This window comes from Aethalodelphis obliquidens, unplaced genomic scaffold (assembly GCF_003676395.1).
Source record: "Aethalodelphis obliquidens isolate GAN/ISIS:26980383/991018 unplaced genomic scaffold, ASM367639v1 scaffold27, whole genome shotgun sequence".
Taxonomy (NCBI): Eukaryota; Metazoa; Chordata; class Mammalia; order Artiodactyla; family Delphinidae; genus Aethalodelphis; species Aethalodelphis obliquidens.
Genome location: NW_020837971.1, coordinates 9,810,540 through 9,824,920, shown reverse-complemented (window position 1 = coordinate 9,824,920; position 14,381 = coordinate 9,810,540). Strand labels below are relative to the sequence as shown.

General features: G+C 36.9%; 2 protein-coding genes across 7 annotated transcripts in view; one reads left to right on the top strand and one right to left on the bottom strand.

Annotated features, from left to right (window-relative positions):
- LAMB1 (laminin subunit beta 1) overlaps positions 1-5,912 on the top strand; it is a 73,716-nt gene extending 67,804 nt beyond the window's left edge. Inside the window, exons 30-34 of the mRNA XM_027123934.1 lie at positions 1,142-1,349; positions 1,537-1,678; positions 3,789-3,965; positions 5,272-5,431; positions 5,609-5,912. Of these exons, the coding sequence (XP_026979735.1) occupies positions 1,142-1,349; positions 1,537-1,678; positions 3,789-3,965; positions 5,272-5,431; positions 5,609-5,745 (824 nt within the window). The 3' untranslated portion in view covers positions 5,746-5,912. The remainder of the gene's footprint in view (positions 1-1,141; positions 1,350-1,536; positions 1,679-3,788; positions 3,966-5,271; positions 5,432-5,608) is intronic.
- DLD (dihydrolipoamide dehydrogenase) overlaps positions 1-14,381 on the bottom strand; it is a 50,291-nt gene that overhangs the window by 6,387 nt on the left and 29,523 nt on the right. For 3 of the 6 annotated variants that reach the window (XR_003436557.1, XM_027123936.1, XM_027123938.1), the window contains exons 13-14: positions 13,465-13,554; positions 13,264-13,376 (exon numbers count right to left, since the gene is read on the bottom strand). Coding sequence is in view for 3 of the 6 variants with exons in the window: in XM_027123936.1 (XP_026979737.1) it covers positions 13,311-13,376; positions 13,465-13,554 (156 nt within the window). In the remaining 3 variants the exon portion in view is untranslated. Of the gene's footprint in view, positions 1-11,873; positions 12,987-13,192; positions 13,377-13,464; positions 13,555-14,381 lie in introns of those variants that run through there. The other 3 variants (XR_003436558.1, XM_027123937.1, XR_003436556.1) reach the window with 3 other exon arrangements.

Sequence of the window (14,381 nt, the reverse complement as noted above, 5' to 3'; positions counted from 1 at the left end):
TAAGAACCTTAATTCAAAGTAGAGCTTTGTTGACATTGTCCCTAAAGCTTTGTAATCCTATTATTTATAGGATATTATAGTTACAGAGCTCTATACCTTAAGTGTTCTGTACAGAAATAGAAAATCTCTGGGATTTGTGGTCCAGCTCACAAATGTTGCAGGTCACAGTTTGAGTGTTACCACTCAGGATAGTTTTGGCTGCAAGTTAAAGAAAACTCTCAACTGAAATGGACTTAATCAAAAAAGGGATGTATATTATAACACACAGTAAGTTCAATAGTAGAATAGCTCCATCGTTCTAGGATCCATGCACTTCTCATCTTTCTGTACTGTCATTTTAAGCATATCAGCTTTGTTCTCAGTTTGCTAAGGATATCTTATGGAATATTCACATATTATCCTGTGCTTAAACCCTTAGGCTCCATTTTTAAGTTCTGTTCTTTCACAGTTTATAAGAAGGAAAAAAAAGCCTTAAATATCAATGACATATTTAAAGTTTAAACTCCAGTATTTTTTTGACCTCTTTTTACATTTGACGTGTGAAACTCCCTGGCCTTCTTTGATAAGGCAACTATCCTGATTCTCTTGCTTCTGACGGGATTTTCTCCCTTTCTGTAGTTTCCTGAATCCAGATAATTTATTAGGAATTTCAACACTTACATCTGCATTCACAGTCGTTTCCTACCTGATTTTTCAACCTCAACTGAAAGTTTTCATTGCCCTTTAGGATCAAGACCCAGCTTTTTTACCCTGGCCTGTATCGTTTTCTACAATCGGAAACCAGTCGCTTCACTCAACTTCCACATAACTTGCTCTGCCCATCCTGCCTCTCCAGCCAGAGATGTTCTTTCTTCTCTCAAATCCTGTTATCCTTCAAAACCTGATCAGTTCCTCACCCTCCACAGTTTTACCCAATGACCCCAGCCTACAACCAACTCCAGTAGTACGCACTGTCTGCAATACTGTTCCTGTGTGTAGGTCTCATCTCCCCAACCTAGATTAAAAACTCTTAAATAGGAAGTACCTTTGTCTTGGTGTAACCCCACCATGCTGATCACATAGTAGATGACCAGTAAGTGGTTGAATGAGTGAACCATGTATGATTTTCACCTCCTCACGGGAATATCTTTGCTTTTAACAGAGGATAGTGCTGACCTGGACAGCATTGAAGCAGTTGCTAATGAAGTACTGAAAATGGAAATGCCTAGCACCCCACAGCAGTTACAGAACTTGACAGAAGATATTCGTGAACGAGTTGAAAGCCTTTCTCAAGTAGAGGTTATTCTACAGCAGAGTGCTGCTGACATTGCCAGAGCTGAGATGTTGTTAGAAGAAGCTCAAAGAGCCAGGTATCTGAAGACAGTATTATGGCATTTAGGGGGGGCTTTGTGTATCTAGCATTGAATAAAGTATTTCTCCACGTGAGTCTCTCAGGGTCATTTCAGGAAGGCTTTTCTTTAAAAGAAATGCTCTCTTCCGCGAGGAAGTACTTTTTTCATGTTCACATATAATACATTGTCTCATTCTTTTACTCAGCAACAGTGCAACAGATGTTAAAGTCACTGCAGACATGGTAAAGGAAGCTCTGGAAGAAGCAGAAAAGGCCCAGATTGCAGCAGAGAAGGCAATTAAACAAGCAGATGAAGACATCCAAGGAACCCAGAACCTGCTAACTTCAGTAAGACATTGCAATCATTATTACGTGTGGGAGAAAATACAGGCGCATATACTCTTATCAGAAAAGAAGCGCATTTGACAGTTATCTATGAAAATTCTTACAATTGAACACTAAAGGAGTCCTTTCAGTAAATCTAAACTACTCCCATCGCACAAGGTGCTAAAGTGTCATTTTCAAGGAAGAAAAAGGACTCTAAAGAGAAACATTAAACCCCCTCTCATTTTCATGCCCACAGAAAGCCTAAGAAAGATGAAAGAGTTTCCTGTTCCTTCAAGGAATCACACAGATTTTATTTAGTATGAAGCACACTCTTACTCTTATCCAGTTTTAGACCATCTCTGGCTGGAGAGAGAGGACGAACAGAGCAAGGTTTTGCAGCCCAAAAGCAACTGCATGTAAGACCGGTGCCTCAAGATTTATGAGGTGATCATTCACAAAATGTCTGCTGCTAACACCCAGTTTTAGAGGAACCTAATAGAGCTCTTACAGCTAAACAATCTGTTTTGTTCAGAATGCATGGGAAATCTATAAGCAAAATACCCTAGAGACACTAAGAACTTTTCACATGGATTTAGTGCTTTATTCTAAACACTTCTCTCTTAAAAGTAATGCAAACTAATTGTTTTATTCTTTCACTTTTCAAAAATCAGTTCTAGAGGCAAATTTTTCCTTCCAATCTTAGGAAAGTTCATTTTTTATGAAACTGGGTAAAGAAAACGGATGACTCGTTTAACTCCTCCTTATGTTCTCAGAATACACTTTGAAGTTAGATGCTCTTATTACTTGCTGCTATCCCCCTTCTCAAGCCAATGACCCCTAATGTTTAAAATCTTGGGAAATGCCTTTTCAGCCTGCTTTCCCTACCAGTAGTTGATAAAAGCCCATCTTCCCGTATTCCCTTACTCTCAGTAGAATGAAGCCGGACCGTTCCCAATCCACTTTCTTACATTATGAGCAATTTAAGGCCCTTTCTTCAGGCTACGTGTTCAAGTTTAGAAAAATTATGTTTTCCCACCAGACTACATTCTAACCCTTTCAATTACTGTTTTTTCTACCTGTAGGATTTTCAAATTTGTCAGTGTGTTGTTAACATGTTAATAAGTGACTTTTTAAAAAAATGACTGTTTTGAAAAGCAAAATGGAAACTATTAATCAAACTGTAGGTGCGATACCTGGCTTGTTGTTGCAAGTTAATAATGGTGGGCAGAAGTGTTTCAGGTTAACAGTAAAAAAAATAGAGCCTTTACCTAAACCACACTAACGAAAGCTTGTCACGAACTATTCGCCTACTTAAAACTGTAAGGGTTATCTTGTAAGAATAGTCCCTAAGAATTGTTTTCTAAGTTAACTAATATGCATATACTGACCCATTAGTTACGACATTGTTATTCAGAGTAATTCTGTGGAATAGACCCAGCCTTGAAGATCATTTTTCAGAAAAATTAGGTGCTCAATGAAACTGGTTCTTCTGTTATGGTTCAGGCTTACTTTGGCTAGCTTTAAAAACAACGGTTACTAATTACTTTGAAATGAGAGCCAGCGTGGACCCTCACCAGTTGCACAGATAAGATACTTTTTCCCTAAATAATTTTGAGCACTTATAGCTTCCAGTTATAACATTCCCAGACCTATGCCATCTCACAATCCTATAGTAACTTTTCAGAGTTTTAACATTCCTGATTTCCATGTCGTTTCTGAAGTACTATGCTACTAGAGTTTAACATTTACAGTTGATAGAAAAAAATTAGAATTGACTGGAAGTTACAATTTTTCCACCCATAATACTTCAGAAAGTTGTGTGGATATCCCTCTACTCACATCCGCTGCTTTGTGAACACTAGGCAAGTTCTTAAAGTGCTTTCTCAACACATCAAGCTGCCTGGAGGTGGTTCAGTAACGAAAAATTTTACAAAAATTTCAGCCTAGACCAGCAGAAGTAGTGAAAGAACAGAGACTATTTTAAACTTGGGCACTTTATATAAGCTTTCTTGAAATTTCTTTTGTTCTAGAGCAATGTCATAGCAGCTTTTTAAATCTTCCTCTACACTGTAGTCATAGCACTTGCTATCACTTCTTGAATTAATGGCTTGCTGAATGATGACGCTTTTAGATCGAGTCTGAAACAGCAGCTTCCGAGGAAACCTTGTTCAATGCCTCCCAGCGCCTCAGCGAGCTAGAGAGAAACGTGGAAGAACTTAAGCGGAAAGCTGCCCAGAACTCTGGGGAGGCAGAATATATTGAAAAAGTAGTATATACTGTGAAACAAAGTGCAGAAGATGTTAAGAAGGTAAGTAAATCTTTGGAACTTCACAGCTATGTGGATAAAGGAGCAACTAGTCTCCTCCAAGTGACCTGTTTTGAAAGAGCAGTCTTCAGAGACACAGATAGAAAAGAATGGGAGTGGATATAAATGTATCCATACACGTGTAGGCCCTCAAATCCAAACTTGGATAAGGGTTATTATTGAGCTTGTATTTCAATTAGGAAGACCTTTATGGCAAACAGTAAATTACCTGGCCCTTTGAGAAATCTTTCAAAGCAGCGTAGAAACTGCTTAAAGAATTCCTAACAGACAACAGCTAGTAGGGAACCCTTACCTCACTTCTTCTGTGCTCATCGGGAATTAACCACCTCTTCTCAGTGGACGATACTATATTTTGCAGAGGAAAGTCTCAAGCTTAAATTTCTCACTACAAGCCAAGTAATCATTGAGACACATTTAATTTCTAAATTTCTGTAAGCAAATATTTAAAGAAACCTTTTTAAACTTTTCAGAGCAGTGTTGAAACAAATAGTAGGGTGCTATATAAACTGACATGAAGTCGAGATTTTCCTAGAAGCGACTAGCTTTTAGGCATTACATACAGGTGACTTCCCTACACCTGTGGTTTGGGGAAGAGAACAAGTAAGTTTACTGCCCTATCTGTCTTTTTTCATTCTGGTCTAGGTTCCTACAGGTCTGAGAGCGTAAATCTCCCAAGTAGTCTTCTTATAGAACACTTTGCATCAATATTAAATTTCACTAGAAATAAGAAAACCCCTTGACATGAAATTCCTCACAACCATCTTTGCAAACCCCCATTAACCCCACTTGTGCTACAATCTTGCCCTCCCTTCCTTTTTAAATCTGCCTTTTCCCTCTGATTTTCCTGATAGCAAGTCTATCAACCCTAAATTAGTCACAATCAAGATGGTCTTACCATTTTTTTTTTTTTTTTGGCTTCTTTTGATCTCTAAATTTGGATCTCGGCAAACCTACCTCTGAGAAACCCTATTTCTCAAACTCTCCCTCCATGCATTCTCCTACGACATCTCCACAGAAAAGTACTAATCTGCAAAGACCTACCACAACATGTCTTTAAGATCTTTCATTTAAAAAACTCATGTCAACGTTGTATCTAATTCCACTGTTTCAAGTTAATGTTTTCAGTTATTTACTACTGGGGAGCTTGAAGCCTGAGTACCCTTGGTCATGGCCTTTAATTCAGACTGCTTGCCATGCAAGTTAATCTCATCCAAGCTTGCCACCGTTTACCAGTCTTAATATAACTGCTGATGCTATTACCTCTTTGTGCTGAAATGTGGAACTGCAGACTCTGGACGGTGAACTTGATGAAAAGTACAAGAAAGTGGAAAATATAATTGCCCAAAAAACTGAAGAGTCAGCTGATGCCAGAAGGAAAGCTGAACTGCTACAAAACGAAGCAAAAACACTTTTGGCTCAAGCAAACAGCAAGCTGCAACTCCTGAAAGGTATAGATTTTTTTTTCTTTCACTTAAGACTCATGATTTTTTAGTTTATTTAAATGGTAAACATCTATTCATTCTGTCTTAGGTACTTAAATAGAGCCTTATAGGCAAAAAGGATCAGTATTTGATTTTGAGATCATCATAGTAGTGTAACTGCTCAGACCTTTTCATCTCCCACAGATTTAGAAAGAAAATATGAGGACAATCAAAAATATCTAGAAGACAAAGCTCAAGAATTAGTAAGACTGGAAGGAGAAGTCCGTTCACTCCTAAAAGATATAAGCCAGAAAGTGGCTGTTTACAGCACCTGCTTGTAACAGAGGAGGAGGAGCTATAAGTAAAAGATGGCTACGGTGTGTGACCAAAGCAAAATCACTACATGGTAAAAACTGACTCTTAATGTTTTTAATCACCACATTTTTTGTATGGAGCTAAATAAAGTACAGTGCTTTTATATAAATATATATTCGGAATAATTCTTAAACTCATTGTTACTTTTCCTGATTTAAGCATTCATGAATCCCTTTAACAAAGAATTTATTTTCACTGTAAAGATGGATTTAAAAGCAAGCTGATTGCCTTCATAGAGATGCTAATTTTTCTTATGTCTATAAACAAATATCAGTCATCTGTTTGGGTCAATATCCTCTACAAATTCACCCCTAAAATCACCTTCCAGTTGGATTCCCAGGTGGAGATTAAAGAGGAAGGAAGTAGCCTGAGCTACGTTCACCATTTCCCTGACTGCTCAGTTGCTCCAATCTCCAAAAACTCCTCTAAGTATTCCTTGCTCTAGGCAAGAGAACAACAAAAGCAACTTTTAGGGCATTGTGACTACCTATTGCTACCTAACAAGAGAACAGTTAGACTTAATTGATATCTTCAGGACATTACATCCCCCCCAAAAGCAAACTACACATTCAGGTGCACATGGAACATTCTCTATGATTGACCACGTACTAGGGCACAAAACAAGCCTCAACAAATTTAAGAGTATAGAAATTATTTCAAGTATCTTTTCTGACCACACTGGCATGAAACTCGAAATCAACCACAGAAAAAAAAATTACAGGGAGATTAAGCACCTTGCTACTGACAAACCAATGGGTCAACAATAAAATCAAAGAAGAAATTGAAAAATACCTCATGGCAAATGACAATGAGAAAACAACCATACAAAATCTATGGGATGCACCAAAGGCAGTTCTTACAGGGAAGTTCATAGCAACCCAGGCCTTTCTATCTAAGAAACAAAACTCAACCTAACCCACCACCTAAAACAATTAGGAAGAGAAGAACAACCAAAGTCAGCAGTCAGCAGAAGGAAGGAGATAATAAAGACCAGGAAGGAAATAGAGATTAAAAGAAAAAAAAAAAATCAATAAAGCCAAGAGCAGGTTCTTGGAAAGGGTAATTAAACAAAATTGACAAACCTCTGGCCAGGCTCACCAAGAAGAAAAGACACAAGAAATAATAAGAAATGAAAGAGGAGAAATCACAACCAAGAAGAAAAGACACAAGAAATAATAAGAAATGAAAGAGGAGAAATCACAACTGATACCACAAAAAACCATGAATACTATGAACAATTATATGCCAACAAATCTGACAACCTAGAGAAATGGACTTCTAGAAACAGCCCACCAAAACTGAATCAAGAAGGAATAGAGGACAAAACCATACTTAGAAAAGATATATGCATCCCAGTGTTCACTGCAGAGCATGGAAGCAACCTAAATGCCCACTGACAGAGGAATGGATAAAGAAGATGTGGTACATACATACAATGGAATATTACTCAGCCATAAAATATGAAATAATGATATCTGCAGTAACATGGATGGACCAGATTGTCATACTGAGGGAAGTAAGTTAGAGAAAAATATCATATGATATCACTTATATGGGGAATCTAACAAAAAAGGTACAAATGAACTTATCTACAAAACAGAAACAGTCACAGATATAAAAAACAAATTTATGGTTACTAGGGGGGATGGGGGAGGATAAATTGGGAGACTGGGATTGACATATACACATTACTATATATGAGATAGATAACTAATAAGGACCTACTGTATAGCACAGGGAACTCTACCTAATACTCCGTAATGACCTATATGGGAAAAGAATCTAAAATAGAGTGATTCACTTTGCTGTACAGCAGAAACTAACAACACTGTAAGTCAACATACACCAAAAAAAAAAAGACCAATCACTGGAAACGAAGTAGAATCTGTAATTTTTTTAAAAAAAAACCTCCCTACAAACAGAAGTCCAGGAGCAGATGGCTTCACTGGGAAATTCTACCAAACATACAAAGAAGAACTTATACTGATCCTTCTCAAACACTTCCAAAAAGACTGAAGAGGAAGGAACACTCTTAAAGACTTTCTATGAAGCCACCATCACCCTGATACCAAAACCAAAGAAACTACCAAAAAATAAAGTTACAGGCCAGTATCTTTGATTATGACATCAAAATCCTCAACCAAATATTAGCAAACCAAATCCAACAACACACAAAAAGGTCATACAACACAACCAAGTTGGATTCACAGGGTCACAAGGATGGTTAAACATATGCAAATCAATCAGTGTGACACCACATCAACAAAAGAAAGGTCAAAAACCACATGATCATTCAATAGGTTCAGAAAAAGCACTTCATAAAATTCAACATCCATTCATGATTAAAAAACCCTTATAAAACTGGGCACAGAGGGAACATATCTCAACATAATAAAAGCTATTGATGACAAACTCACAGCCAATATAATACTCAACTGTGAAAAGCTGAAAGGTTTCCGACTGAAATCTGGAACAAGACAAGGATGGCCACTCTCACCAATTTTCTTCAACATAGTATTGAAATCCTAGCCACATCAATCGGACAAGAAAAAAATAAAAGGTATCCAAATTGGTAGGGAAGAGGTAAAATTGTTTTATATGCAGGTGACATGATACTATATATATTGGGTTGGCCAAAACATTTGTACAGGTTTTCCGTAAGAAAAACCCAAACGAACGTTTTGGCCAACCCAATAGAAAACCCTATAAAGACTTCACACAAAAACTACTAGAACTGATAAACGAATTCAGTAAAGTAGGCAGATACAAGAGTAACATATAGAAATCAGTTGTATTTCTTTACACTAACAATGAAATATCAGAAAAGGAATGTAAACAAACTATCCTTTTAAAATCATCAAAAAAAAAAACCCACAAAAAACCCACCCAGGAATAAACCTCACCAAGGAAGTGAAAAGACATATGTTGAGAACTACAAAACATTAATAAAGGAAATTAAAGATGATTCAAAGAAATGGAAAGATATCCCATGCTCTTGGACTGTAAGAATATTGTTAAAATGGCAATACTACCCAAAGCAATCTACAGATTTAGTGTGATCCTAGAACAAATACTCCTAAATTTTATGTGGAACCATAAAAGGCCCAGAATTGCCAAAGCAATCCTGAAGAAAAAAGCTGGAGGCAAAACCCGCCACAAAAACAGACATACAGATCAATGGAACAGAATAAAGAGCCCAGAAAAAAAACCACACACCTATGGTCAATTAATCTTTGACAAAGGAGACAAAAATGTAAAATGGGAAGAAGACAGTCTCTTCAGCAAGTGGTGCTGGGAAAGCTGGACAGCTGCATATAAATCAATGAAGTTAGAACACGCCCTCACACTATGCACAAAAATAAACTCAAAATAGCTTAAGGACTTAAACATAAGATGCCATAAAACTCCTAGAAGAGATCAGAGGCAAAACGTAAATCGTACCAATATTTTCTTAGGTCAGTCTCCCAAGCCAATACAAATAAAAACAAAAATAAACAAATGAACCCAATCAAACTTACAAGCTTTTGCACAGCAAAGGAAACCATAAACAAAACGAAAAGACAAGCTACAGAACAGGAGAAAATACTTGCAAACCATGTGACTGACAAGGGCTTAATTTCCAAAATATACAAACAGCTCATATAACTCAATGACAAAAAACAACCCAATCGAAAAATGGTAAGACCTAAGCAGACATTTCTCCAAAGAAGACATACAGATAGCCGATGGGCAAATGAAAAGATGCTCAACATCACTAATTATTAGAGAAACGCAACTCAAAAGTACAATGAGGTACCACCTCACACCAGTCAGAATGGCCATCATTAAAAAGTTTATAAATAACAAATTCTGGATAGACTGTGGAGAAAGGGGAACCCTCTTACACTGTTGGTGGGAGTGTAAGCTGGTGTAGCCACTATGGAAAACGGTATGGAGGTTCCTGAAACAACTAAAAATAGAATTACCATGTGATCCAGCAATCCCATTCCTGGGTATACCCAGACAAAACTATAATTTGAAAGGATACATGCACCTCAATGTTCACAGCAGCACTATTCATAATAGCCAAGACATGGAAGCAACCTAAACATCCATTGACAGATGAATGGATAAAGATGTGGTACACATGTACAATGGAATACTACTCAGCCATAAATAATAACGAAATAATGCCATTTGTAGCAACATGGATGGACCTAAAGATTATCATACTAACTGAAATAAATCAGAAAGACAAGTACCATATGATACCACTTACACGTGGAATCTAAAATATGACACAAAGGAACCTATGCCGAAACATAAACAGACTCACAGATCAACTACAAGGGGGAGGGGGCGTATGGGTGGGAAGGAATGGAAGTCTGAGATTAGCAGAGGCAAACTATTATATACAGGATGGATTAACAAGGTCATACTGTGTAGCACAGGGAACTATATTCAATATTCTGTGACAAACCATAATGGAAAAGAATATAAAAAAGGAATATATATATATGTAGAACTCAGTCACTTTGCTGTACAGAAGAAATTAACAACACTGTATCAACTATATTCCAATAAAATTTAAAAAAATACGAGTATTGCCACATAAAACAGGGCTAGGGCTGCTGAGGGGAACGTTTAAATTAAGTTAAGCCAAAGTTTGGGGATATTACTGCTTGTGCACAGTGAGCAGTGCTACTCAAAGTACAGAAGGATGCTATAATTTCTCAGATTTTACACTGAATTTTATTTGATTTCACAATCAGATAACTGTTACTCCACAGGATAAAGAAAATAGCTGGAATACAACTGCCAAGCCTTTGTCGACTTTATAGCTGAGTTGGCTGGAAACAGGCCAGGTCTTAAGTGGTTTTTGCACACATTCTTCTTAGAGAAAAGGCTACTCTGTACCATGTAACAACAACCCACACATACAACACAGCTGCATTTGAAGCTGGGCCTGAACAAAAGTTACGTTAATGGCTGTAATCTCAATAATAAGGCAATTTCCCTCTGGTTCCACACAGTTGTCACTTTTATTTAGACAGGAGTTCTGATAGCTAGCAAGGTGGTTGTACCTCCTCATCTACCAGGGCAACTAAGTCTTTTTTTTTCCCCTTGATTATAAGTATTTTACTTACAATTAAGCAGAGGTAGAACCCTTCACTACCCCTCATTGCTTTTCAGCTAAACAACTAAAAGTCGCACTTTAAAATTAGTAATTTCAATCAGCTCAATGAATTGGACAACTAATAGCCCCACCCTTCACAAGCCAAGGAATACTCAGAACTTAATAACAATAAGCGAACATTAAAAATTTGTCTTATACCTAGGACTTCATTCCCAACCACATATATTTCCATTCTCACAGTGAAAGGGAATCCTTAAAGTTGCACTTAACTATTCTTTTGTGTCTCTATAGCTAGGACTTTGTATTAAATTACATTTCACTATTCCCTCATCAGAATCTTTGTACCTAGAGTAGAGGACATGTTTGAGGTTTAAATAAATTAGCACTTCACATAATATTGGGATTTCAGATTTTAAAAAGATGCAGAGTTCATTACCAATAATGGCAAATAGCACATATCAGACCACCACTCCTACAGATAACAACTGAAAACTCTGAATAAAATATATTTTTCAAAAGTAAAGGTACTGGACAACAACCAGAAGTAGGCAGAAGAGGGGGGTGCACGTTGCACTCAAATAACAGCCTTGCGTGAGATTTCCATTTTTAATAGCTTTTCACTGAGGGGAGGTCCCAAGTGGCAACTTGAAGAGAAGCCAAGTTTTACTGGTTAAGGAATCAGAGGACAGAGTTTGGGGTAACCAAGAGCAACTGAAATATGAGGGGAGAAACCCCAGAAAAGAGGTATAAATTCTGCATATCCCTTGTCCAATCTCTAGCTGACCTGTGAAGTTTATGTGCATGGCACAAACTTCAGATAGCCCAGGTAAAGCTAAAACAACTGCGTAGAGATTTCAGCTGTCCACCCGCCCTCCCCCTACACACACACGCACGCACAAAGACAAGAGTTTGGAGTTTAACCAAGTTAACTGCCCACTAAAAAATTCAGAATTTTTCAGAGGTATGTAACAGAATCCAGTCTTTACAATGTATCCATTTATAATGACCATAATACAATTCAAGAGCACTGGACGTGTGAAGTAAAAGGAAAATGTGACCTACATGTAAATCAATAAAAACCTGAAGGCTACAAAACATTTTCCTTTTATCTATGGATCAACTGATGATTTCTTATTCCATACAGCTTTCTGCTCATAAATTACATTCTCCAAACTTTCCTTAAGACGATATATAACCTTTAAATTGCAATCAAGTGAATATCTGGTTTGCATATTTCAGTTCCTTCATTTACTTTCTTTAGAAATTTATGCTATATCAAATATGATGAATGAATCTGAAATGATTCTTAAATTTAGTTATAATAAAGTCTATTTAGTATTCAACACTTTGTTATTTAAGTGTTTTAAGAAACAGCCATTTTAAATATTTATCAATAAATATAATTTTATAGCACTCTTTAAAGAAATAGTCGATTTTACCCTGCCAGGATACACTGGCAATCCACTTCAGAAAAGACAAGAGATTAAAGATTCCCTTATGTTGTTTCTCTAAAAATAAATGCTAAACATTTAGTAGGTATCACTAGAACAGATAAAAGGATAATGACCTTTTAAATACCTTAATACTGTCCTACAGTGTGGGAAAAAAAGATCTATCCAGGCCTATAAAAGCAATAATAAAGAGTAATAAACAAGAATGTACGGTAGAGGTAGTCATAAAAAATCTAGGACCATCTTGACATCCACTCAGAATAACCACTATGAATATTTAAGACATGTTTATTTCCATATCTTAATTTCCCACTGGAATACATTGCTTCTCCACTTAATATATGAATTTCGTATATATACTGCCTTACTTTGGTCAACTATATAACTATACTTCAGACTGCAGACCTCACTAGAACCTTAAAAATCTAAACACAAATTCTACCTCTAACGGCCAAGACTTTGGGGATTAAAATACCTGATAGACCATCATTTTTTATTTACATCAGTTCAGTTTATACATGTTTAACTTATTCTAATGACTGTTTCCAATGTGAAAACCAAGTTTAAAATAACTTGATCACCTTGTTTCAAACACAGCTGTTCACATACCATACTCCAGCTCCATCCATGTAAGTAAATCCTGTATCCGAGATAAAAGCTACTTAGCATACATTCAGTGAGGTTGAGCCTTTCATAAACAGCATGAAAATATGGGTTGAAGAAAATTTTCCAGGATGCTACTATAAGTAGCTTTTTTCTGCAGTATTAACGCAGTGAAATAAAATATTAAATTTATTTAAAATATAGATATGAGATTATTCCATTCTGTCCAAACCTATTAAATACCTTCCAAAAGTTTCATAATTCAGTCCTAGAAATTCTTGGAGCTGTGAGCATTTCCTGTTCAGAAATGTTACCTCTACAAAAGCTCCCAGGAAATTGCAGAAAAATATAATCTTCTAATTTAAAAGTTGATCGATTTCCCAAATGATGCAGCCAGGTTTGCTTCTCTAAAAGCTTCTGATAAGGTCTGCAAAGGGAAGAAATTTAGAATTAAAAACCAAGTATTTGTGAATCAGAAGAAACTTGAGATAGCCATTAATTGCGTATGTTGTTACCGGATGTGCATGACAGACTCTAGCTATATCTTCACAGGATGCTCCATATTCCAGTGCAAGAGCAGCTTCATTTATCATTTCACCAGCACCCTTTAAAATAATAAACCAAGAAGTAATTTTGTTTCTATGGCAAAAACAACTACCTTCTAATACGAGAGATTAGAACAGTTAATTACCTCCAGTCAGAAAAACCTTAACAGAAAAAAAAGCAGTTCAGAAGTTAAGAGCCTGGGCTCTGAAGCGAGATGGCCAGGATTCAACTCCTACCACTTACTGCCTTAACCACTCACTGACTCTGTGCTTTGGCCCATTTATTCACCTCAAAAATGGGAACACCACCACCTACCTCACAGGGTCATGGAAACTAAAGCTGATGCATGCATCTAGGAAAAACTGTTACAGAGGAAGCACTCAAATGTTCTAGTATCATTACTGATGCACCAGATACCTAGGGGAGGGCATACCTCATGTGCAGTGGCAGGAAAGGCTTCTCTTAGAAGGTAACATCTAAGCTAAGACCTGAATAATAAGCCAGTCATGCAAAGATATGAAGGCAGAGGATTCCAGAACAAAGGCTTTAAAATGGGAACAAGCTCAGCCTATGAAGAAATTGAGAGAAGGCCCATAAGACAGAGAATTAATGAGCAAAGGGGACGAGTGGAAAGAGATGAGGTCAGAAAAGTAACCAGGGCCAAATTCAGCTGAGCCTTTCATGTAAGTCTATAGCAGAAAGGACCACTAGAGAGTTTTAAGCAGGCAAATGGCCTGGTGTATGTTTTAAAGGGATAAACTTAGTTGCAGCATGGAATGCAGATGATATGATGGGCAAGAATGTCAGTGCTAGAAACGATGCATGAAGAAGCCATATTCAAACTTTGGCTAGTAAATAATAACCGCAGAATGTAAACACCAGGTGG